The sequence below is a fragment of the Lynx rufus genome, unplaced genomic scaffold, assembly GCF_022079265.1.
Source record: "Lynx rufus isolate CCGP_SWC_20201006 ecotype Redwood Valley unplaced genomic scaffold, mLynRuf1.p SCAF_2, whole genome shotgun sequence".
In the NCBI taxonomy this organism is placed as follows: domain Eukaryota; kingdom Metazoa; phylum Chordata; class Mammalia; order Carnivora; family Felidae; genus Lynx; species Lynx rufus.
Genome location: NW_025814834.1, coordinates 9,511,121 through 9,534,892, shown reverse-complemented (window position 1 = coordinate 9,534,892; position 23,772 = coordinate 9,511,121). Strand labels below are relative to the sequence as shown.

Below are 23,772 nucleotides of genomic sequence, written 5' to 3'. Positions count from 1 at the left end.
CAAGCTACTCACTTCTTCCGGGTAGAAGTACTGGAGATGACTGAGTGGGAAGACAGATTCAAATCCATCTCTGAAGGAATCGAATTGCCTAGAAACGCCTTCATTTAGTGCCCAGAATATAACCAGCTGTAAAAAGAAAGGTCTTTTAAAAACCGTGACAAGATTTCCTATCTCTTTCCTACCCAATACATGGCAAAGCACAGTGAAACATCCATCCTGATCACTTTAAAAACGACAGCAACAACAACAACAAAAAACCCCCCACAAATTAAGTCTCTAAAACATCTCTCAGAAAACCACATAAGAGATCTCTCAGGTCAACTTCTAACTCAGGGCCTGGCCAGCAAGAAAATGTAAAAACAATTACGATGAGCATTTATGTTTAGTGTGTTTTAAAAATTCATTTACATAAAATCCTGATGGCACAGAACGGTACCTTACTAGATGAGAAGCAGATGAAAGTTTCTCAAGAGGATAAAATGTTATTAAGAATTAAAGATAATGTGTCAAGATGCATAATAACCAACTGTTAAGTGTTCTGAATTTTTAATGTGAAATTTTTCTATCCAAATCCCGATTAAGTTCTTAGAACCCATGCTTCTGAAGTGGACCTTCACTTAGAAAAAGGCAAACTCTGGAAATGCAGTCACGTGAAATTGAAAAGGAACAGAAAGCATCTGTTACTGGTTCAATGATATCTAGTCATCAATGACTCCAGCTAACCCACTGGGTTCAAGAAATACAGGACATACTCAGATAAAAATAAAAACAACAGCATTTTGCTGACAGAAAAATACAAGCATCATCACAAATTCTTTTCAGAGAACTTTAATCTGGACATTAACTCATCATTTACAAGTAAGCTGAAAGGTTAGCTTTCTCAAAGTTAGGAAAAGCAGCAGGTAAGTTTGATCAGATAGTCCTGTGAATATAAAAGAATGTGTTCAACAGTCACAGAACAGTTGGGTATGCCAAAAGATATCTGAAGACCTTGGCTATCTACTCTTTCTCTAACAGACGAAGAAACCAGAGCCATTTTTCAGAGGTTCTATCTAAAATCCCACTGTATGGGCACCTGGGTGGCTCAGTTGGTTAAGGGTCTGACTTCAGCTCAGGTCATGATCTCGCGGTTTGGGAGTTCGAGCCCTGTCCAGCTCTGTGCTGACAGCTGAGAGCCTGGAGCCTGCTTCGGATTCTGTGTCTCCCTCTCTCTCTGCCCCTCCCCCGCTTGTGCTCGCTATCAAAAATAAATAAATATAATTTTTTTTTTTTTTTTTTTTTAATAAAATCCCACTGTAGGGTGGCAGAAAACCCAAGTCTGGGTATAGGTGGTTTTCTATCTTGAACCCAATGCTCTTTCCACTCAGGGTCAGAAATAAACCAAAAGAAACTTTTCAAAAAGCAGTAGTAAAGACCTATATAGCATGGAACTTAAAATACAATTTCTTTTTAATACAAAATTGTTTTCCCTTAATTTAACAAATATAGTCAAGGGCTATAGATTATCTGAAAGTCCTCATTACACCCATAAAAATGTGTTTGTGTGTGTGTGAAGAATAATGTCTAGTTTTGCCTTGATAGACAGAATGCAGTTTAATGAGAACACAAGTGATGGCTCCTTTTCACTGATTTGTTTTAAACGAAGACAATGAGAGTTTAGTAGTATTCAAACTTCAAGACAGAAAATTCAAGGTCATATATAAGGCTTCATGAAATATCTGACACATTTTGTCAAGTGCAGACAGAAATGAGGGCCTGAAAAAGTGGATGTTGTGCAGTGATCTTGGGTGTCGAGGGTCTCAGGCAGGGGAGGCAGGCTCCCGAGACAGGTGCTTCCCCCTTCCCCCAGAACAGTGTCCACAGAAGTCCTGTGTCGCCCACCACGCTGGCCTTTTCCCCAAAGGGTGCCACGATTACGTACTCTTAAATATTCTTCTAAATTGTGGATAGTGACCGGTATATCCTTTCCTCCTTTCTTCAGTTCGATGTTGGGAAATCCTGGCAGAGTGAAATCCAATCCTAGATCTTCAACTGAGCAGCCGTTCATAGTCAGGGTTTCTAATGCATATTGTAGACTCTCTTTGGTCTAAACAAGGGGGAATGGGAGATCAAGCACAGTAATTCAGTTGCTTGTATGTCTGTGTTTATAAAACAAAAGATATGCTAATAAATTTTATGGGTTCCTTCAGCTCTTAGAATACTTCTTTTATTGTCATAATTTACACATGACACAGATCACAAAGGAAATAAGCACTTTAGAATCCAACTATTTTTATATGGGGGAAAAACAAGATCACCTAAGTGTTCCTTCAAGATGAGAGGTCTGCTACTCCATCTGACTGAATTTCAAATCACCTTTCACAGAAAGTCCTAATAGTTTACATGATGGTTAATTTAAGAGTAGCTAATAGGGCCAAACTTCTCCTAAATTCTATCTTAATCCTACACACACACACCCCAAATACCAAGCAATAGTTAGGAAACTGTAAATACAAATAATGTACTATCTACTAATGGTTATAATTAACATTCTTCCTGCTGCAAAGCTCAAGTCTAAGGAACACCCTGGGGATTCCTCATTCAATCACTTCAGGACTAGAGGAACAGATCTGTATCCACAATGAAGAAAAGTTCCAACAAAGCCCTCAAGTCCTACTCTAAAGACAAATATTAAAAAGCAATTTGTATTATTCACCTTTTTAAATGCTCAAGAATACGAAAGGCTTACGTAAAATTTCTTTAGATTAGAAATCAAAGACCAACATGCAGAACTGCAAATACTATCTGAAAATAAAGGTGTTCAGTATAGGAGGAAGGGGCCAAGTGACTTTCCAAACTGGGGATACCCATACGTATGAAATTCCTAGCAGCCAAAGAGTCTAGGTACAAGAAATTAGTCATTTAAACTAAAAAAAGCTAGGAAGTTCTGGCTTACAGTCATTTTTAGAAGTTCTCATTTAAACTTAGTCATTCTTTAATTAAAAAAAATATATATTTGTTTATTTATTTTGAGAGACTGTGTGTGCACACTGATGAAGCCACCCAGGCGTTTTTAAAATTAGTCATTTTTAAAAAGGGAAATAAAAGCTGCCTAGGATTCCACATGATTCAGAACACAGGAGGGGTAACAGCACGAAGACGAGGTATAATGTGCCTGGGGACTATGGCCATCTGTCCTCGCCTGTAAAAGCCTGTGTTTACGTCTTTCGTCGGACTCAGGTGCACATTTGAGGGCACCTGAATGGAGACCTTTCATTGCCATCACTGGGACACCTGGGTGGCTCAGTCGGTGAAGCATCCGACTCTTCACCTCAGCTCAGGTCATGATCTCACGGTTCATGCCCCACGTTGGTCTCTGCTTGGACAGCGCGGAGCCTGCTCGGGACTCTCTCTCTCCCTCTCTGCCTCTTCCCTGCTCACTCTCACTCTCTCTCAAAATAAAAAAAAATCGCTATCATTGAGAGGAATCTAGAATATACAGTGTCCTCGAGATGCTTAAAAGAAATTCACTATTCGTTTTTTCAGATCTTACATTAAATCGAAGGCTAATAAGCTTTAGCCCATTTCCCATGTATCTTTTGAGAATTTAAACTACCGAGTTTGCTCCATCCGTGTACTTTATAAACGATGAGGGGAGGGTTTGGAACCCACGCCATTCCTCACGTGCTGGATGAAAGTCGGTTAACATGGTACATTGGTTTCTGGAATCTGGTTTCCGTGCTGTGCATTTTATACTTTTAAAGTGGCAACATCAAAAATAAAGGTAAGAACAAATCTCAAAAGATATGAGGAAGAAAACCGGGTGGCATATTGCAAAATGTGTAACGGTGAAGGTTCCAGAGCAAACAGCCCGGGTGTGAACTCTCAGCCCTGCCCCCACTTCTAGGTATGTGACCTTGGCAGGTTACTCAGCTGGTCTGCCCTGGGTTTCTTGTGTGTAAGGCAGGAATATCAGAAAGACCTAAATCTCCCAGGGGTGTTGTGGATGAAGTGAATTAATAGACATAAGGCACTTGGAACAGTGCCATGAGTTTTACTTTCTTTCCTTCCTTCATTTTCCCCTCATTATTTACCTAAGAGATAATCCTAAAGAGGACTGTATTAGTTATGAAAATTTATCAAGTTGGTACGCGTAAATCTAATGGATTCTAGAAAATCTTAAGACAACAAACCTTACATGGCCTCTTTTAAATGCCAATTTCTCTTAAAACATTTTTCCTCAAGTCACCAATTAATAAGGGAGATAAAATTATTTCCCTTACAAATCATTTTCTTCTCTGATAACAAGGCATTCTAAAACCCATCTGTCTACAGTAAGTCCTTCTCCAGCTTATCAGGAGATGTGACACTTCCCTACAGAATCTCCCCTATTCTTACTTTACATAATTTATAAAATGGGAGCTGCTTTAAAATCGGGCCATGTTACATGCCCAGACATAGCTACTTGAGTCCGTGCCACTTTTGTCTTCTTCTAATGTCTGACGCAGAACTGCTATTAATCTCAGACTGGGTAAATAATCTTTAATCTGTTATCAATATATAAAGAATACACATTCGTGATATAAAATGAAAAATTACACATTCTAATAGCGAAACCTCAACAGGTGTTCCTGAGAAATAGAGAACACCTACCATGACCTTTAAAACTATTTTCCTGAGATCTTTCTAAAAACAGGTGGACTGTTCTTCTTTCCAGAAAAACAATCTATCCTAAGCATAGTTTTTATTGATTCAAATGCTTACTAAAAGAATTCAGGGGGGCCTGGGTGGCCCAGTCAGTTGACTCTCGATTTCAGCTCAGATCACGTTATCACGGTTTCGTGAGATCTGGAGCCACGTATCGGGCTCTGTGCGCTGAGCGTCCAGAGCCTGCTTGGGATCCTCTCTCTCCCCCTCGCTCTATGCTCCCCCCACCCCACTTGCATTCGCTCGCTCTCAAAACAAATAAATCAAAACTAAAAGAAAAAAAGAAAAAAAAATAATTCAGTATGATAACACTACCTGTCCAGGTACGTAATGCCCATCTAAATTTAATAAACGAGGGGCGCCTGGGTGGCGCAGTCGGTTAAGCGTCCGACTTCAGCCAGGTCACGATCTCGCGGTCCGTGAGTTCGAGCCCCGCGTCGGGCTCTGGGCTGATGGCTCAGAGCCTGGAGCCTGTTTCCGGTTCTGTGTCTCCCTCTCTCTCTGCCCCTCCCCCATTCATGCTCTGTCTCTCTCTGTCCCAAAAATAAATAAACGTTGAAAAAAAAAATTTAAAAAAAAAAATAAAAATAAAAAAATAAATTTAATAAACGAGAGCCCTATGGCTTCAAGTCAGGACTGTATCCTATTTGTTAATCAAGCTGTTTATTTATCACCTGCTGTTATCATAGGTCATCTTACCCACTGTGAAGTCTATTCAGTTATTCTAATAAAAAAATTAGAACTCTTCTAAAATACGACATTAATATAAAATAATAACTGGATCAAATATAAAGCACTTAACAAAGACCTCATCTCGCAACGGTAAGAAAGTGATCCACTTGACCGCTTTCTTATCTTCTAGGCTCACCTGGGATTTATCTTGTTCAAGTCTTTTCTTCTGTCTGACAATATCTTCTAGGTGATACACTGATCTGGCTACAACCGGGTCAATGTCAAACAAATCATGCGATGTCAGTGAAGTTTCTTGCCGTAGCATCCACTTATAAAAGGGTAAGCCAAGGGGAAGGTCCACCTGAAAAGGAATATACACAAAATAAAACAGTCATGCTAAGCTCCTAGAATTGCCTCAATTTTATAACTGACACTTTAAGAGATCATTTATAAAGGTTGAGTAGTACTCCCCCAAAACCCCCACATTTTGGAATGGTTTCTCTCATTACACACAACTGTTCCCATTTAAACCCAATTTGGGGCCCTGATATTGTGAAAAACTTAGTACACCGAAGAATCCTATTTAAAAAAACTGACGCTAAAAAGGTGATGGACATATATATTCTCCATAAGAGCCTCAAACTAAGAGATGTTTATAGGAATCTTACTCTATTTGGGGTGGTGTAAACTAAATTCCACTGAAGTTTGTATTACTGCACATTTGGAAGAAAAAGAAGTTAAAAGGAAGGACCAACTAATTAAAAATGAAAAAATGTAACTTCTAAAATAACTCAGGGCACCTGGGCGGCTCAGCTGGCTAAAGCATCTGACTCTTGGTTTCAGCTCAGGTCATGATCTCATGGTTGTTGAGTTTGAGTCCTGCACTGGGCTCTTCTCTCTCCTCTCTCTGCCCCCCGCCCCTGCTCGCATGCATGCATACACTCTTTCTCTCACTCCAAATAAATAAAAACATTAAAAAAATTCAAAACTAAAAATAAAAAATAAAATACAGCATTAAGTGCAGGGGATTAAGATAAGATTTCATAGTACAGGTACAAAACAAAACCGTCGACAAGCGAATAATCCTACACTTACCAATCTGAAATCCATGATCGCCTTGGCCATTAATTTGCCTAAGAAGCGAAACTTCATCTTAACCTTTGCGATATGAGCGGGCTTAGCCGTCCTACCAAAGGGAAGCGCAAACAGGCCCTGGAGGTTTTGAATGTACTTGGTCCCTTCTTGGCTTCCTATAAAATGAGCAAGTCACGAAACTTTAGGTGTGATTTCCCAGAACAAAACAAAATAAGACAAAACCTGCTTAACTAATAACACTTAAGAAATTCAGTATTCTCAAAATCAGAAGGCAGATCACAGAATGAAGACCTCTAGAGCCGGAAGGCTCTCTTATTTGACAACAGAGAAAACAAAGGCTAAAAGGTAAAAGGGATTGAGGTCGGAGAGCATGTGAGTTTATTAGAAGCTAAATATATTTAATGAACTGTAATGGCCCTTTTACCTGATGTGGAAAACCCACAGAGACTCACAAATTGATGGTACCTTTTGGATTGCTGAGAGTCACTTCTTCACCTCTCCAGAGACCCAAGTCGGCTCTCTGTAGTTCCTGAGATACAAGTGCATAAAACTCCAGTGTAGGCCCAAGACCGGTACCAACCTACAGGAGAACAAAAAGAGAACGATTTCAAACTTCAGATCTGACGCTGCCTTTTAGACCAGCCAACCTTTCTGCAACGCAGACGCTAACAGCAACCATTTTTTGGACGTGTTATTGCCCAGACCATCCTATCTTCCTTCCGTCTTGGTCGGCCAGAACAAGAACCAGCAGCCCTGTATTTCCTCTTTCTCCCCAGGACCTAACACTGTCACTGCAAGGGTCCGGCTCCTACACCGGTAACAGTGCCACTGTAGCTGTCTTGCCCCCGGGGAATAAGATGGCTCTGTCTGAGTACGAATCTCTTTCCCGAGCTCTCACGGGTGAGCTGTTAGCCTGAAACCAGTTCAAATGTCATCTCCTCAGGAGAAGCCTCCTTTTCTGCCCAGTTACTCTGCCCACCCCCCTTTTTTTAGGATTTCTAGTTCAGCTACTTTAGTGCTTATCACATCATAGCACCGCAATTTTGTTACGGGCTCCTATTTTTCACTCGAGGATAACTTTAATTCACCTTTGTACCTTCAGTGGTGCCTGGGCACGCACCAGTCATTTAACAGAGGTTCGTTGAATAAAACAAGAATAAGGGAAGGCCAGAACCCACGCCAGCACCCACACGGCTAACTCAGCTTCGGAGCCTCACGGTGCACTAGCAACTCCGGAGAGCTTTATCGGTATGTACACGGGATGGGGAGCATGTCCTGAAGACTCTCCACTGACAGGTCTGATTTAGAGCCTGGCCCAGCTCCAAGGTGACTGCACAGCCTTGAATGGAAACCCCTCCTCTGTGAGACATATCCTGTGTCCATGTTCACAGTCTCGTCATTCCTTCATGTTTCAAGGTCCTGCCAGCTCAGACCATAAATTAGATATTTGGCTAATGACAAGTTAGTATCATAGTTTATATGCTGCATCCACAGTCCTGGTGAAAAAAACGAGAGTTCCCTTATAGATCATTGTAAATAACTGGCCTTATTTTACTACCATAGTTACTTTTAAAAAGTGCCTACACTGGTTCAAACGATAAGATGCAATCCACCAAATGTTTGACTCTAACTTTGCCAACAGTGATCTACCAGGCTGGATGCGGTGGCACCTTGGGGATCCACTTCCATCCCTTCATTAGTTTTCCTCTACGGCAGTAAACGGCATCTGCGTTCACCCCAGACTCCAAAAAACCTTGGCTCATCTCTTTTTCACTCGCCGCATTCCAACCCATCGTTGAACACTGTGAGCCCCACCCTCACAATACATTCTAAACCGGTCACCGCCATCACCCCTCATCTGGGCTACCGCCAGCCCTCCTCCAGGGAGGGTCTCTGCACCAGCAAGCTCGGCGTCTCCTGTTCTAGGCTCACAGCGCTGACAGAGGCCTCCGTCTCTCGCAAAAGCAAAAGCTCAAGTTCTTCCACGCAGGTCCTCCGTGACCCCTCCTACAGCTGGACTCCGACCTGCAGCCAGTCATTCTGCGACAGGCCAGGTCTCCGTGTCGGGGCTTTTGCTTCTCAGTTCTTTTGCTGGACACACCCTTCCCTAAATGGTAATGGCTCACCTGTGCTCAAAGGTCCTCTTGGGCCACCCTTTCCCTTCCCCATCGTGATCCATCTCATTTAGATTTTTCTTCATCACAGGCCTAACATATACATATGTTAATAATATTATTAACATAATAATTATTACATAATAATATGTAATAAGGAAGTGCGTACTGGCCTTCCCAAACTGAACAAAGCTCTGAGATGGTAGGAATTTTGTATGTTTTGTTCTTCTTCCTGAATACTGGGTAGTGGAGGAGAGGAAGAAGGGGAAAAAAGAGAAGCAGCGAAAAGAAAAAACTGCAGTAACATCTGACATCCACCAGAGGGCAGTTTAGAGCTGCTTAACTTTTTCTCCCTGTAGCGTAATTATCCGAGGCGAAAGAGAAATCACAAATCAGGTCAAATTCCTTCATCCAAACAATACTGTTCTTTCTAAAGGCAAAACAGACTTAAAATATTAAATGGCCTGGGTATCACTATAAACCCGTCACCACAGCAAATCTCTGTGAGGGTGGAAGGAACAGGTCGAAGCTGCCCTGGCATGGGGCGCCTGGGTGGCTCAGTTGGTTGGGCCTTGGACTTTGGCTCAGGTCATGATCTCGCTGTTTGTGAGTTCGAGCCCCACGTCCGACTCTGTGCTGACAGCCCAGAGCCTGGAGCCTGCTTTGGATTCTGTGTCTCCATCTCTTTCTGCTCCCACCCACTCGTGCTCTGTCTCTCTCTCTAAAATAAATAAAAACATTAAAAAAGAAAGAAAGAAAAAGATGCTCTGGCAATTCTTCCCAAGCCCTGCGCTGGCCAACAGTGCTGCTGTTCGCAACCTGATCTTCTCAGGCATCTTTGTTCTACTCAGCCACTCCAGTAAAAAGGTAGGGAGTTTGCTTTTGCTTCATTTGTCTTTAAAGGAAAGAAAAGCATAAAGCTTTAGAAATAAAAACAGAGAAGACCAAGTTCTGACAACTTGTCTTACTCGAAGTGCTGCGAGTCTTTTTCTTTCAAAAGCTAACCCTTGTGTACCAGCAATTACCATGTGCCACTGTTCTGTTCTGAGTGTTTTTCACACCTTAGCTCATTTAGTCATTCTAACAACATGATGAAAAAGGTCCATTTCTTACACACTTGTTGAGGCATCACCGAGGAGTTTACATAACGTGCCCAACGTCACGGTCAGTCAGTGCTGGCACCCGACTCCACAGTCCATGCTCCTAACGCTTCACCGCCCCAGAGGCTGGTCATTCGTAGCCCCAGCGAATCCTGAGGCTTGAAGACTCTCTGAGCCCAGACACGGGTTTGGTTCTTCCCCGGCTCACCAATCATCCTTGTTCAAGCTAGGGCCCATTTTGATTTGACACTGTGAACTAGGATTCTTCTGGAGCTACTCTGAAGTCTTCCGAAAGGTCACCTGCATACTTGTATAGTTGAATAGGATTTATGACCTGACACCCTTTGTAGCTAAAAAGACAGTACTCCTCCCAACCCCTGTTCCCCACTGAAGTCAGCTCCTGGAATCTTTTCCAGCTTCAGTAGTTAGGACCATCCATGAAGATTATAAGCTCATGATTTCTGCATCAGTAATTCATTCTTGATAATCCTCAGATCAATGTGATGCTACTCTGAACTTGTTTAGGCTCCATGTAAGATGCAATGTGAAGAGAGGCACAAAGGATGAGAGAGGAAAGGAAAGACATCCCTGGCAAGAAAACAGTATGTTGGAGTAAAAAAGTAGAAAGCATGTTAAAATAAATTCGGTAAAAGAAGTCAGAGCTGGAGCAGAGGTCTTGCAGTTTTATGAAGAAGAAACGTGGGCACGTAAACATCTAAATCCTGTATCCTCTGAGCAAGTGGCCCAATCACCTTGGAATCAAAACTCGATCCCAATTTCTTATCCCAGCATGCAAGGCCTTGCCCCAATGTCCCCTCACCCCATCACTTCTGGAGCCGGTACTCACTTCTGCTGCTTACCACACCACCAAGCCCAATCCTTTGCTCAAGCCACAGTATTTTTTGGTCCCTTAATGCTCCCACTCTCTTCCATGAAGGTCTAACTCTATGGCCTACTGGTCCTCATGGCTCCCAGGACAGTTGTACTTGTGTGAAAGCCTCGTTCTCTTGACACCTATATCACTCATCAGCCATATACCTTTGTCCTAGGACTTCCCAACTACACCGTAATATCCTTTGACCTCTGCTATAACCTGTATCACTAGGGCACCGTATACTTCCCAGTACAGAAGTACTTAGAGTTTTAATTTTGATGACCGAAGACTCTCAAATTATCTTTTCAAAAGCCTAAAGGAGAAGATGAAAATGCTTAAGAAAATGAGTGAAAATTCAAAGTCATACTTAAAATTACTTGCATACTACAGGTCATACTGTAGACTATTAGAGATTGTGCTATAACCCACATTTTATAGATAAGAAAACCGAGAGGCAGAGAGACTGGCTATTAGAAATAATTGGCGTAATAGAAGGTTTGGATATTTTACGTCTCTAAGAGTTTCAGAAGTCTGAAAATTCTGAAGTTTTGTCTTAAAAATATTTAGGGGAAAGAGGGAGGAAAGTATCCCCAAGAAACTCCGTATTTCATAGTAAAAAGAGACAGAAAGTATTTGGTGTACTGTCCTGGCCGTTTAAAAGCATCTCAAAAGAAATAAATGACAAAGATTAGAAAGGAAGTAAAACCATCTTCTTTCACAGCCGACACGACTGTCTAACAACACAGATCAGTAAACTGCACCTCTGGCCCACTTCCTGTTTTGTACAATCTGCAATCTAAGAATGGTTTTTACAATTTCAACGGTTGATAGAAAAATCTTGAATATTTCACAACATGTGAAAATTGTATGAACTATAAACTTCACTGACAAAATTTTATCGGAACATGGCCAGGCACATTTGTATACGTACTGTCTGTGGCCACGTTCACGCTTGTGCAAAGGCGAAACTGAGTAGCGGTGATGGGAGGCTGCAGGGCCCACACCACCTGAATCTGGCCCTTTATAGAAAAGCTTCCCAAGCCCTGGAATCCTAAGTGATGTATTACAAAGTTATTAAAACGGGGGTGCTTGGGTGGCTCAGTCGGTTAAGTGCTGACTTCAGCTCAGGTCACGATCTTGCGGCTCCTGAGTTTGAGCCCCATGCCAGGCTCTGTACTGAAAGCCTGGAGCCTGCTTTGGATTCTGTGTGTGTGTGTGTGTCTCTCTCTCTCTGCTCCTCCCCCACTCATGCTCGTGTACACGCGCTCTCTCTCTCTCAAAAAATAAAATAAATATTAAAAAAAAATTTTAAGCTATTAGAATAATTAAGTTTAACAAGGTCGAAATCTGAGGGTCAGGGGAAAATTTCCTGGGATATATAAAAGCACAAACTAGAAAAGAAGAATCGATGAATTGGATTTTATCACAATTAAAATCTTCTGCTCTTCCAAAGACCTTTCACGGGGAAACTGAAAGATAAAGTACACACTGGAAAATATCTCTAAACACCTATCTCATGAAGAACTTGTGTCCAGAGTAATGAAAAACTCAACAACTTAATCATAAAACCCAATGATGAAAAGTGGACAGAATGCTTGGGACACTTCTCCAGAGAACATGCATGAATGGCCAATGAAACAAACGGGAATGAAAATATCATTAATCTTCAGAAAAGTGCAAATACAACACATTAAGACATCACTACAAACCCACCAAAATACCCCAAATTAAAAAGACAGTACCCAAGGGCTGGTGAGTATGTGAAGCAATTGAAATTTACACACTCCATCACTGGTGGGAATGGAAAATGGCAAAGCTACTTTGGAAAACAGTTTGGTGTTTCTCATCAAGTAAAAACATGTCTTACTAAATAACTTATCAATTCATCCCTGAACTATTTACCCACGAGAAAAAAAAAAAAAACCCTAGGTCTACAAAGACTTGTACACAAATGTTCATAGCAGCATTATTCAGAAGTATCAAAAACTGGAAACTAGGTGGCTTAGTTGGTTGAGCGCCTGACTCTTGATTTCGGCTCAGGTCATGATCTCACGGTTTGTGAGTTCGAGCCCTGCGTCAGGCTCTGCATGGACGGCACGGAGCCCGATTGGGATGCTCTCTCTTCCTCTCTCTCTGCCCCTGCCCCACCCGTGCGCACTCACACGCTCTAAGATAAAGAAACTAAAAAACAAAACAAAACAAAACAAAACAAAACTGGAAACTAAAATGTGCATCCCCTAGTGATTGAACATTTTGTGAGATATCCCTACCATAGACTCATACCAGTGATAAAAGGAAACAAACTGATATATGGAACGACAGGATGAATCTGAAAAGCACTACGCACTAAGTGCTAGAAGAATGACACAAATGGCTACGCACCACAGGTGTCCACTGCCTACTGCACTGTGAAAAAGACAAAACTATGGGACAGAAAACAGACCAAATCAATGGTTGCCTGGGGGTGGGGCTGGGGGTGGGGGTGGGGTGTGTACATTTGGCCACGAGAATTTGTACAATTAGAACTGGACGTGTTAAAAGTGTGCATTTATTACATAGGTTATCTATTTCGGTAAATGTAAATTTTTAAAAAGGCAGTTCAAACATTATGAAAAGATACGGCTTAAAACACTCTTCCACTTTATCAACCTAACAACTGCACAAACATTTGTTCTTAGGCAAGAAAAAAAACTCTCTCCTAATATACAACTGAACTTTGGAAAATGGAGAGCTTAGATCACCAGCAGAGCACATCTCCAGTTTCCAGATAAATTTCCCAACCGTCTTTTAGAATTTCAGAGGACCAACAAACTCTTACGGAAGCACAAATGAAGCTGAAAAGCGTCAACACTCATAAGCTCACCTCATTCTCATACTGGATTTCTAACATGGCCCGCGAGCTCCCCAGATCCTGCATCACAGACTCGGCTTGTTTCAGCAGCTCCTCTCTGTTCACAGTACGCTAAAAAAAAAAAAAAAAAAAAAAGAAAGAAAGAAAGAAAAAAGTACAAGGGTGAAGAAACTAGACTCATATTACACTATAATAAACAGGTGGCATTTATCGAAGTGCAAAAAAAAAAAAAAATCAATTCGGTTGTTTTAACTGTTTCTTTAAAGCACGCCTCAGAAAAGGGTAAGAGAGTGGCCGCACGGCTACAAACACAGACAGCAAGGCTACATGGGAAGTGTCCTCTTGAGCCCACAACAGGTTCAGAAAATTCAAGGTGGAGAAGAAAGGATCTCTGTGACCTTGCCCAAGACCAGTGCAAGTCAGGGCTGCAGCTGCATGAACCACCCCCCAGGCACACGTACATTGACGTAATGGAGAAATAGGTATGGGGGTGGCTGGTGACACAGGTGAGCGGAAACTTCCTGGTTCCGACCTGCAGAAACTACAAACATCTACTCAGGAGATTCAGGAGGACAAGAGAGGTCCTGCTAGATTTCCAAATCCCACCAATACCACTGTTTACTCAATCCTAATGACACAAGTAAAAATAGAAATAGCAAAGCTTAGGAAAAAAAAAAAAAGTACTTTTTTGTTTCTGCTTCTCATTCCTTCTAACTCCTCTTCTAATGTCATTACTAATGGCTCTCATGAGTCTTGGAGTGAAAGGTTTTGGAAGGACAGACCTGAGTAAGAATCTTCAGCACAAAAGAGGAAGATAAAAAGGCAGTGCAGGGTCAGCAATGTTGGATGGGGTCTCTGCAGGAATGGCTCAGAGCAGTGTGGTCAGATCTACGAACGTGCAGCCAAGATGAGAAGCCCAGGAAAATGAGATCAGCAGCACAGGGGCTGACTGGGCTTGAGTTGGGAATTACACCATGAATCCTGTTTCAGTCATTTCTGATCAGAGTGATTTGTGAAGGGAAGAAAGTGGATCTGATTAATTCTACCTACTGCATAAAGCATCAATTATAAAAGGGAGGCTACAGTTTGAGTTCGTAATTTAAATTTTTTTTGTTTTTTCAACGTTTATTTATTTTTGGGACAGAGAGAGACAGAGCATGAACGGGGGAGGGGCAGAGAGAGAGGGAGACACAGAATCGGAAACAGGCTCCAGGCTCTGAGCAGTCAGCACAGAGCCCGACGCGGGGCTCGAACTCCCGGACCGCGAGATCGTGACCTGGCTGAAGTCGGACGCTTAACCGACTGCGCCACCCAGGCGCCCCTTGAGTTCGTAATTTAAAAAGGAAAAGAATCCTCAGTAAGAGAAGACGAGATTCTTTGTTGGCACAAGAGAGGAAAAAGAATTGCAGAAATTATTTCAGAAACAGGAAGAAGGGACTCTTACCTGCCGGGTGAAGAAGAACCACAAAGAGCCCAGTTCCGAGAGCTTGAGAGCAAGACATCCAGGTGAGAAATCAGACAAGCCAAGAGCTGGCTTTGGCTGAGCTACGGCCCTGTGCCAACAGGCACGTTCAGGTGCACCCCATTTCTAGTTTCCCCATTACTTTCCAAAGGCCGGTTTGGTTTACCTTTGAATATCTGGGGGGAGAAACTTACTTTTTTTCTATCCAATCTAGGTGCAACTCTGCTATCTTGAGAATCAGACTGGTTGATTTCTGGGTTGGTGTCAAGTAATCTCTGCATCGCTCGGTCCCGATCAAACGCAGTTACATAAAAAAGCATTTGCCGGGTATCAAAAGGGAAGAAAAATGGGCTGTAAAAAGATGCGATATAGATGATCTGAATTAGAATCAGAAACCATACAAACCCTTGTATTAGAAACAAGTTTTAATACGATACAGAATAATAACTGTAAACATTACCAAAAATGGTCTAGGCAAACTAATTTTGAACAATTTTCATAATTCTTTTATGAAATGTCTAAGTGATCAAGTAATAATGTATTAAGTAGTTTTTTGCTGTGAAATCTGAAATCCAACTATTCATATCAGGTCTATTCAAGATTATCTTTGATCTACCCAAAGACCTTCAGGATGCATAACACGACTAGAGAAATTTTAAATTTAAAATATAGTTTTAAGCCTGGTCACATTTCACTGCCATCCCATCCCCATACCACATATACACAAATAATAGATAATGGCTTTACTAGCTCACGATTTTCCTCCCAGCTTTGGCACTTCTAAGTCACTCAAGCATGCCAAACGGCCATGCTGATTTCCAAAGAATGAACCCTACAGTAATACAGATTCTATTGCTTCATGATGTAGGATTTTGGTAGTTCTTGACACAGAGCGGCTAAAAGCACTTCCTTTGAAGACTCCAATATTCAACATTTGTTCTGTCCAATACAGGTAGCCACATAAAGATGTGGCTATGTGGGACTAAAAACTAATTTCTAATTTACTTAATTTTAATTGATCTAAATGTAAACAACTGTGTGTGGCTACCGACTATCATACCGATCAGTGCAGTTCTATGGTCTCTGAGAATGTAAGTCTGGGCCCAAACAGGCACAGAAAAATCAACTGACTTTACCTTTGGAGTCCCCATTTTGTGATGACAGGGGATTTTAATCTCCTTAACGATCCTTGTGTACTTTCCTATTTCACACACATAGATACACACTGCCACAAAGATCTCGTACGAGCCCCAGCTAGCCTCCTCTGGATGCTAGAGCCACTGAATATTCAGCAAGCTGTCATCAAATATGATAACGTCACTTAAACACATTTAAACAGGTTCATCAAAGACTATGCTTCTGTGACAAAATGTAAAGACCAACACAACGATAACACTCCCAAAGTCGCCGTTTCAGAAATGATCGTCTTACCAGGTTTTTCCCAGTTCAGTCAGCCACGTTGGGATGTTTCCGGTCATGATCACTAGAGGATCTTGAAGCTGCCTGTTTGCTTTTGCTGTCAACTTACTGTTAATAAATTCACTAGTTGGAATAATCTCCTTGCACATTGCATTCTGTAAAATGTTAAAAAGAAAAAAAAAAAAAAAACCCAAAAACAAAAAGGTCTGCATGCAGGAAAACATTAGGATTATATCCACTAACTCTTTCTTTACCTCCAAATATGTACCCAGAGTGCCTGGATTCCAGCCGGTTCCCAACATACAATACACAGCTTTCCACAGGAGTGTCCCAATCTAAATGACAACTTCTACAATGCCCAGCGGAATGGCCGAACTGCTACAGGGCACCAGTACTGTCCCAGTCACTGATGCGGCAGCTAATGCTCATGCGAGGCCAATTCCTTCATTCTGCTTTGTATTGTATAAATATCAAAGGTAGTACTTAACTTTCACTTCATTTTTTACTTAATATGTATTTTAACTTAGACAAATGTAACTTTTGTTTAATGGAGAAAGAATTTTAACTATGTAAATTCACATTCATATTTCTTGTTGCAGCCTACCTTAATAAAGTTACAGCTAGGAAAACATTAATCCAAAATATAGGCCAGCAACGAAAAGTGGGGGAGGGGCACCTAGGTGGCTTAGTTGGTTGAGCGTCTGACTTCAGCTCGGGTCATGATCTCACAGTTCGTGACTTTGAACCCCCCCATTGGACTCACTGCTGTCAGGCTCCTCTGTCCTTCCCGTCCCTGATCTGTCCCAGCTTGTACTCTCTCAAAAAGAGTAAATAAACATTAAAAAAAAAAAAAAAAAAAAAGTGGGGGAGAAGCTCCCACTGTGAATAAATTGTATTTCACTGGGCTATGATCCCTGCATTTAACCGAATCATTAGTTCTGTTTCTAGTACAACAGAAATTAAATGCATCAACTACTAGACAGAAAACTGTGGGTAGTGTGCCATGAACACCACACCATGGGAACCATCATCAGCGGGCCACATTACTCACATCATACAAGTAATACCAGTATCGACTGATGGCATGTAGAACTCTTAAAAGAAGAATCACATCTAATGACGGGTCTTCAAAAGTTATATTTTCAGGTGGCGTGGATATGAGGTAAACTTCTAAAGGATTTGATACCGATGGGCACACTCCATCTAGAGGGCAAAAGATCAAAGTTAAGTTTGATCAAGGTTACAAAGGCTATGCCAGTGGCACTGGTGTCACCTTATCACACCTAAAATAGTAAGCACAAGCTGTGAAGATGTAATGTTTGGTATCTTATTAGGGTATTGATAGCTTGAACATTTTTTCCCTCTTATCTTATACCAAAATCATCCAGGCTTATAAGAATTTCACTTGCCTCCCATATCAAAATAAACACTGACTGACTCATACGCATTTCCTCTTTCAACAGAAACAACAGCTAATAATAAAATAGCTGGGAAAGAATAAAGACAAAAGGACAAAATGCGTAAATTTAAATTCACAGATATAAATTTCTCGGATTTTTAATTTTTATATCCAGCTTAAAATGGCCATGTAAAATAGACAAACACTCCCAATTGTAAATCTATAAGAGATTTGGTTATTTAATTCGAGGCTTAGGATAGAAAAGACTGTGATGATTTCTGAGGGGATCTAGGATGCTTTTCTTCTTAGATTTCACTTAGTAGCAGCATGGTGGGGAAGGGGGTTGTGGGGGTGTGGACTGTTGCCATTTACTTGGTTACCACGCACAGGAATCAAAATCACAACATTATCACTACAGAAAACAAAGGGCAATTTCTAACACCAAAAACACAGAAATAAAAATTTCAAAATATTAACCCTTTAAAAAAGAACTTAGTTGTGGGGGAGGATGCGGGGGGGAGAACCACAGCAACAACGAACCCCAAAAATATTTGTTACAATGTCCTTATTTCTGAGGACCAGAAAAATTTTCAGCAATTGACACCATTTAGTTTGGAAATCCCTGATAGGGATGGTCTCTGTGCAATGACCCTGCAGCCAATGCCCCGAGGCACTGCCACTACCACAGAAAAAATGTGGAGGGTTGGGGGGGGGGTGTGTGAACGAGCACATGTAGACTGGAAAGAAATACTACAAAAGAAAAGAGCTCAGACTGGGAGATGCTACTCCATTCAGTAGTCATCGTATTACCTGGCAAAACTTTTCATTTCTTCTAGAACTGTTAGAGTACAATAAATGATGAAAGTGAAGGGCCTGCCTGACCACGATCAGTCTCTTCTTCAGTAAATGTGCTCTACTAATGAAATGTGTTTTAGCCTTCATGAAAACAAATTTTTCATGGAAAGAGTATCTGAGTCTTTTCCAATTTTCTTTCCAAATTTAATTTTGCAGATACTTAATTTTTCATTTGTGGTAATTTTGTATTTTCTAAATTATAAAGATTTGACTGCTAGGTATAAATCAGGACAAGAAGTCTACTGCCCCATGGCGATGGGTCTTCCCGTCCCTTGCACGAACTTACCGTGCCATAACTCATCATGCTTTTTTGCATTTCTGGGGGATGTTTTTGTTGGAGCTGTTTGGGCTCTTCCTCTTTTACCACCAACACAATCTTTATTACTTTCTTCATCCTCTCGCACGGGTTTGTACCTAAATCGATTGGAGAGTACGTAAACTAAATGTAGATCTTAAGAATAAAAACTGTTCTACAGGGGCCAAAGGGTGACCCACAGACACTGGAGTTTCTAGAACTCTAAGATCTATCCAGTTTCTCTTGACTTCTGGGTCTGGAGAATTACCAACGGCACCGCTTCCAAAAAGAGACCGCAAATAGACCACATTCCCAGGAGGGGCCACCTGAGGAACTCCGGGGGTGGTCCAGGGGAGAACAGATCTCTTTAATTAAATGTAAGTAGCAGACATTCATTCACAATGTGGGAAGCTGCATCCAAGTGCCTCTAAGGGCTTAAAGATGCCAAGCTGCTCATCACCCAAAGGAACTTCATCTTATGGAGATGTTTCTGTCTTATTTAAAGATCTGAAATGAATCTAAAAAGGTGACGTAAGCTAGGATTACTGCCCTTGAACAAACACGTTTTCTAGTGGACATAACGAAGGCAAGCACACACATACGTGTGTGCATGCGTGTAGGCATTCATGCAAAGTATGTGAAGTGGCTTTTGATAATAAAATGTAGGATTTGGGTCTCCTCCCCTTACTTAGGCCAGCCATTCATATGAATTCCCAAAACACACAAACAGTAACAAAGCTGATGAAAACCGAACGAAGTCATTTTACTTGCCATATTGTATGAGTCTTTGTCCAAATACCAGCTCTTCCCAGAGGATTGCTCTCATCGTCTGTGGACTCCCTTTCATCTTCAGCCTGTATGCTGAACTGTCGGACTGCCTGATACACAGTCATGTTATACGGGAGCAAGTGTTCTCCAATGTAAAACTGTAGCCGGTGTCTCACATTTCCTGAATTTAAGAACTGAGCGGCCTAAATGAAGCAAAAGAAAATCCAGTTAAGCTACAGGCCCTGAACTTCATCCATTACAACATGGTGAGAACAGCACCTTACCAGAGACTCGTCTATTTCCTCATCAGAGCCATCATCATCACTGTCTTCATCATCTTCTCTTACTCTTCCATACCCTAAGGATGCAAGAAGGCTGTTAAATTTCTAGCAACTTTATATGCCAGGGCCCACATATACCGGTTAAACTAATATGCTCTTAGAAAAACACGTGTATACTACACCTTGACCTATGAAACAGAAGGATTCAAGAAAACAGTCACATACAAAATGCCATTCCCACTACATTACATTCCAGCTGACTGTAAGCAGTCAGCTCCCAGGAAATTTACCACATTTCCACATACTACGTATTAAATAAATGATGGGAAGCCGAGTTCCTGAAGGTAGGTTTGAACAGAAGTAGTAATACAAGGGAAATCATTTATCTATCCCCCAATATTCCCAGCCCACATGTACGTATGGAAACAAAACACACATATAGGGAAAGTACCTCTGACCACAAGGTATCTCTCGATAGCTTGTACCAAAGCCAGGGGATCAATCTTGACAGGCCCACCCTTCCACTGTTTCACATTTGCACAGTCTGGATGTCTTTGTAACTGGCATTTTAACTGATGGGTGTTGAAAAATTTTAAAGCCTGTGATCCTCTGTTGAGAGAAAAGCTCAAGATAATTTGTGAAAAAAAGTTATTCTATTATTTTCAAAATCAACATAATAATTCACACAAAAGCAAGATAATACAAACTGCATTTTTTAAGGCACAAAATAAGCACTTACTTACCAGTTATGTAAATAGTGAAGTCAGCAATTTGACTTACTTAGTAAAGTTGTTAAAGTAAGAAATAAAAGAGGGTGTGTATGCACGCATATGAGAACATTAAATCATCATTCTCTGTCGTACCATAAATCCAAGCGGGCAGAAATCCCTCCCCACCGAGATTTAGCCATTTCTCTAGAATAAACATTCCGCAACCACTGTGCATGCTCACTTCGGCAGTATTTTGCCACTGCCTAACTAAATTCTATGGATTTAAAAACAAAAGAAAAAGCCCTCTTTTTTGCTTTCAAATGCTTCTGCTACAAAATTACTTTAAAACTACCCTTTACAATTTACTTCACTATATTCTTTTGAATGAAGCAGTTCAAGAGCTACACCAGTCTGACCCTGGAAATGAGAATTAATCGCTCATTTCTGAAAAAGGGCTGACAATGTTAAGACACAGGCAGGCTTAAAATGCAGTTCTCTTTAAGATTCCAGAAGGCATGCAAACTGGGGTATTGGAGAGGAATATTGCATTAAACGGATACATATGTAAACATACACACTTTACACAGATCTGGGTGAAAATGAAAAACGTCATGGTTTTTCTCAGGCATAGATGAGATGCCCCCTTGTTTCATAAAATCCTCCAGAAGGATGATTAAAACCGAATACCACTTTCTATATTAATTTTCAAAGCCAAAAAAGCTCTAGCCCACACTGCTCCATCTGATCCAGTAATGCGTATTGTTTTAATTCAATCACAAATTTAAATGCTTTCAAAATACATCAGACTGTGTATTTTTAAACCAAACTGATCTCAGGGGCACCCGGGGAGCTCAGTTCTTAAGCATCTGACTCTTGCTTTTTGGCTCCGGTCATGATCTCACAGTTCCTGAGATGGAGTCCCGTATGGGGCCTGCACTGGTAGCACGGAGCCTGCTTGAGATTCTGTCTCCCTCTGGCCCTACCCTGCGCACACATGTTCGCACTCTCTCGCAAAATAAATAAACTCAAAACAACCAAACTAATTTCTTATTTTGTATGCCTCCAGTCATGACATTCTAGAAACCTTGTAACATTCCATAAAATACAATAATGAACCTTTACAGTGAACTCTTTCTGTAGCACTTCATGAGTCCAGTAAAAGTACTATATTATAGAAAAAAATAGAAAGTTTTATTAAAACAAGAAAACTTCAAAATAAACTTATTTGTTAAAACCCATCAAAGGTATGATCACATCACACAGGAAATCCCAATACTGCACAGAATGCAAATATTTTATCATCCATGCCTGTAAAATTCACGGAGAAGCATTCTAGCTAGATTAAAGTAATGGGAACACTAAGCTTATTACAGGTTGCCAACACAGTCACTGGGTTACAGATTTCCAAAACACCATGTTTAAAAAACACAAGGGGTGGATTTTAAATATAAAAAGTATTTTTCTTTAGCCATTACAACCAAATGGTCTTTGGGCAGATGAAGATATTACCAGACCTCTTGCCACTTTACCTCAACAAAATTAAGCACAAAGTCCAATGGCAAGGGCACACCCAAGCCATGATTCTTACCTGCCTCCTGTCCCATTCCCACTGGGGAAGTCATGTACTTTGACTGGAAACTGTTCCATCTGGCTGAGGCAGTTGTTCATCTTGTGAACTAATGCCAACAAAGGTGCATTACCCACTGGTTCTACTCTTCCAATGGGCTCTTCTCCAGGAAGCTGAAGTTATAAATAAACCAATCGGTTAAGCAAGGCCTCCTGAAAATGGAACACTGCTCAACAAGAAAATTTAACAGGCAGTTTTGCAGAAGAGAACCATTCATTTATTCTCTTTTATCTCTTGATACATTTGGTTGGAATGGTTACTTCCAAATAAATTATTTCAAAATAGAGACGCTTTTTGCGCAGGTCCACAATCCTTTATTCCTAGCTCCTAGGCCCAAAGGGCTTGAAAACACAACTTGTGTGGTGGTGAAACCTGACCCAGACACAGGCTATCTGCAGTCTTTACGTTTATTTAGTAGGAATATTCACATGCTTTGCTGCAAAAACATTTAATGTGTGTGGAGTGTTATTTATCCACTGGGGATATCAGGTAATATCCATGTACTGTATTGAAGAACTTGTGAAAACCATCCAGCCCCAAGGAGTTTCAGGTAAGAGATTACATACCTACCTGTACATAATCTGAGGCATAGTATAAAACCACATCCAGTATTGCTACACATCTAATGCATCTCTAACAAATACCAACTCTGCCTCAGGTAGCTCAAGTTAAAACAATACAAGAGGGGTGCCTGGGTGGCTCAGTCAGCTAAGTGGCAAACTCTTCACTTAGGCTCAAGTTATGATCCCAGGGTGGTGAGATGGTACCCCACATTGGGGTCCATGCTGGGCATGGAGACTGCTTGAGCTTCTCTTTCTCCCCCCTCTCTGCCCCTCCCCCTGCTCCCTCGCGCGCTCTCTCTCAAAACTAACTAAATAAAAAAATTAAAATTTGAAAAAATAAAACAAGAAATGCTCAAAATGACTACAAACACTGAAAGGAAGGCATAGTGAAGTAGTTTCCACTAACACACAGAATCATCCTTAGCCCCACTACACAGAAGATCCAGAGACATCTCCAGGGATGCCTTATCTCAAGTAGTTGTCAACAAGTACAATGATGTTAAGTCAATATTGTCCAACAATAGGTACATTCTTGCTCTTACCCCCTGAGGCTGAAGGTAGGGGAGCCTCTTTGTGGCCTCTGCTCTTGTAATCCAGATTGTAAGTGGTGACTAAGTACTCTCGAATACAACTGTTAATACTGTATTTTATATGCAAAACGGAAATGTCCACTCTATCTTACGTCTATAGCTATGTTTACGGTATTTCCACTACAGTATGTTTAAAAACAAATATTGAGCATAAACACATTCACAAGTGAGAGACTACTATTAACGACTGGGCTTACAGGAAAAACAAAGACTCAGGATAACACAGATCATAAAAACTGTGGCACTTGCACCATTAAATCACCATTCTGTTGCTTTACTAGTGTATGTGATCTATAAAAGACCAAGGAATCCAACTGTGTATCAGAAGCTAGAAGCTTTACCTGAGTATCTTGACCAGCACCTAATGGAAATCATGGAGATGAAAATACACACATTAGTGAGCAAAGATTC

The 23,772-nt window shown here is 41.1% G+C and overlaps 1 protein-coding gene across 16 annotated transcripts in view; it reads right to left on the bottom strand.

Moving 5' to 3' along the window:
* The window catches only part of TRIP12 (thyroid hormone receptor interactor 12), a 139,455-nt gene that overhangs the window by 3,667 nt on the left and 112,016 nt on the right, over positions 1 to 23,772 (bottom strand). For 11 of the 16 annotated variants that reach the window (XM_047084960.1, XM_047084966.1, XM_047084967.1 and 8 more), the window contains 14 exons: positions 22,170 to 22,321; positions 20,323 to 20,495; positions 19,875 to 19,948; positions 19,594 to 19,793; positions 18,814 to 18,941; positions 17,325 to 17,476; positions 16,286 to 16,428; positions 15,049 to 15,205; positions 13,405 to 13,503; positions 6,919 to 7,033; positions 6,454 to 6,608; positions 5,555 to 5,719; positions 1,922 to 2,086; positions 13 to 126 (listed from right to left, as the gene is read on the bottom strand). In XM_047084960.1, the coding sequence (XP_046940916.1) occupies positions 13 to 126; positions 1,922 to 2,086; positions 5,555 to 5,719; positions 6,454 to 6,608; positions 6,919 to 7,033; positions 13,405 to 13,503; positions 15,049 to 15,205; positions 16,286 to 16,428; positions 17,325 to 17,476; positions 18,814 to 18,941; positions 19,594 to 19,793; positions 19,875 to 19,948; positions 20,323 to 20,495; positions 22,170 to 22,321 (1,992 nt within the window). The remainder of the gene's footprint in view (positions 1 to 12; positions 127 to 1,921; positions 2,087 to 5,554; positions 5,720 to 6,453; positions 6,609 to 6,918; positions 7,034 to 13,404; positions 13,504 to 15,048; positions 15,206 to 16,285; positions 16,429 to 17,324; positions 17,477 to 18,813; positions 18,942 to 19,593; positions 19,794 to 19,874; positions 19,949 to 20,322; positions 20,496 to 22,169; positions 22,322 to 23,772) is intronic. The other 5 variants (XM_047084963.1, XM_047084964.1, XM_047084969.1 and 2 more) reach the window with 1 other exon arrangement.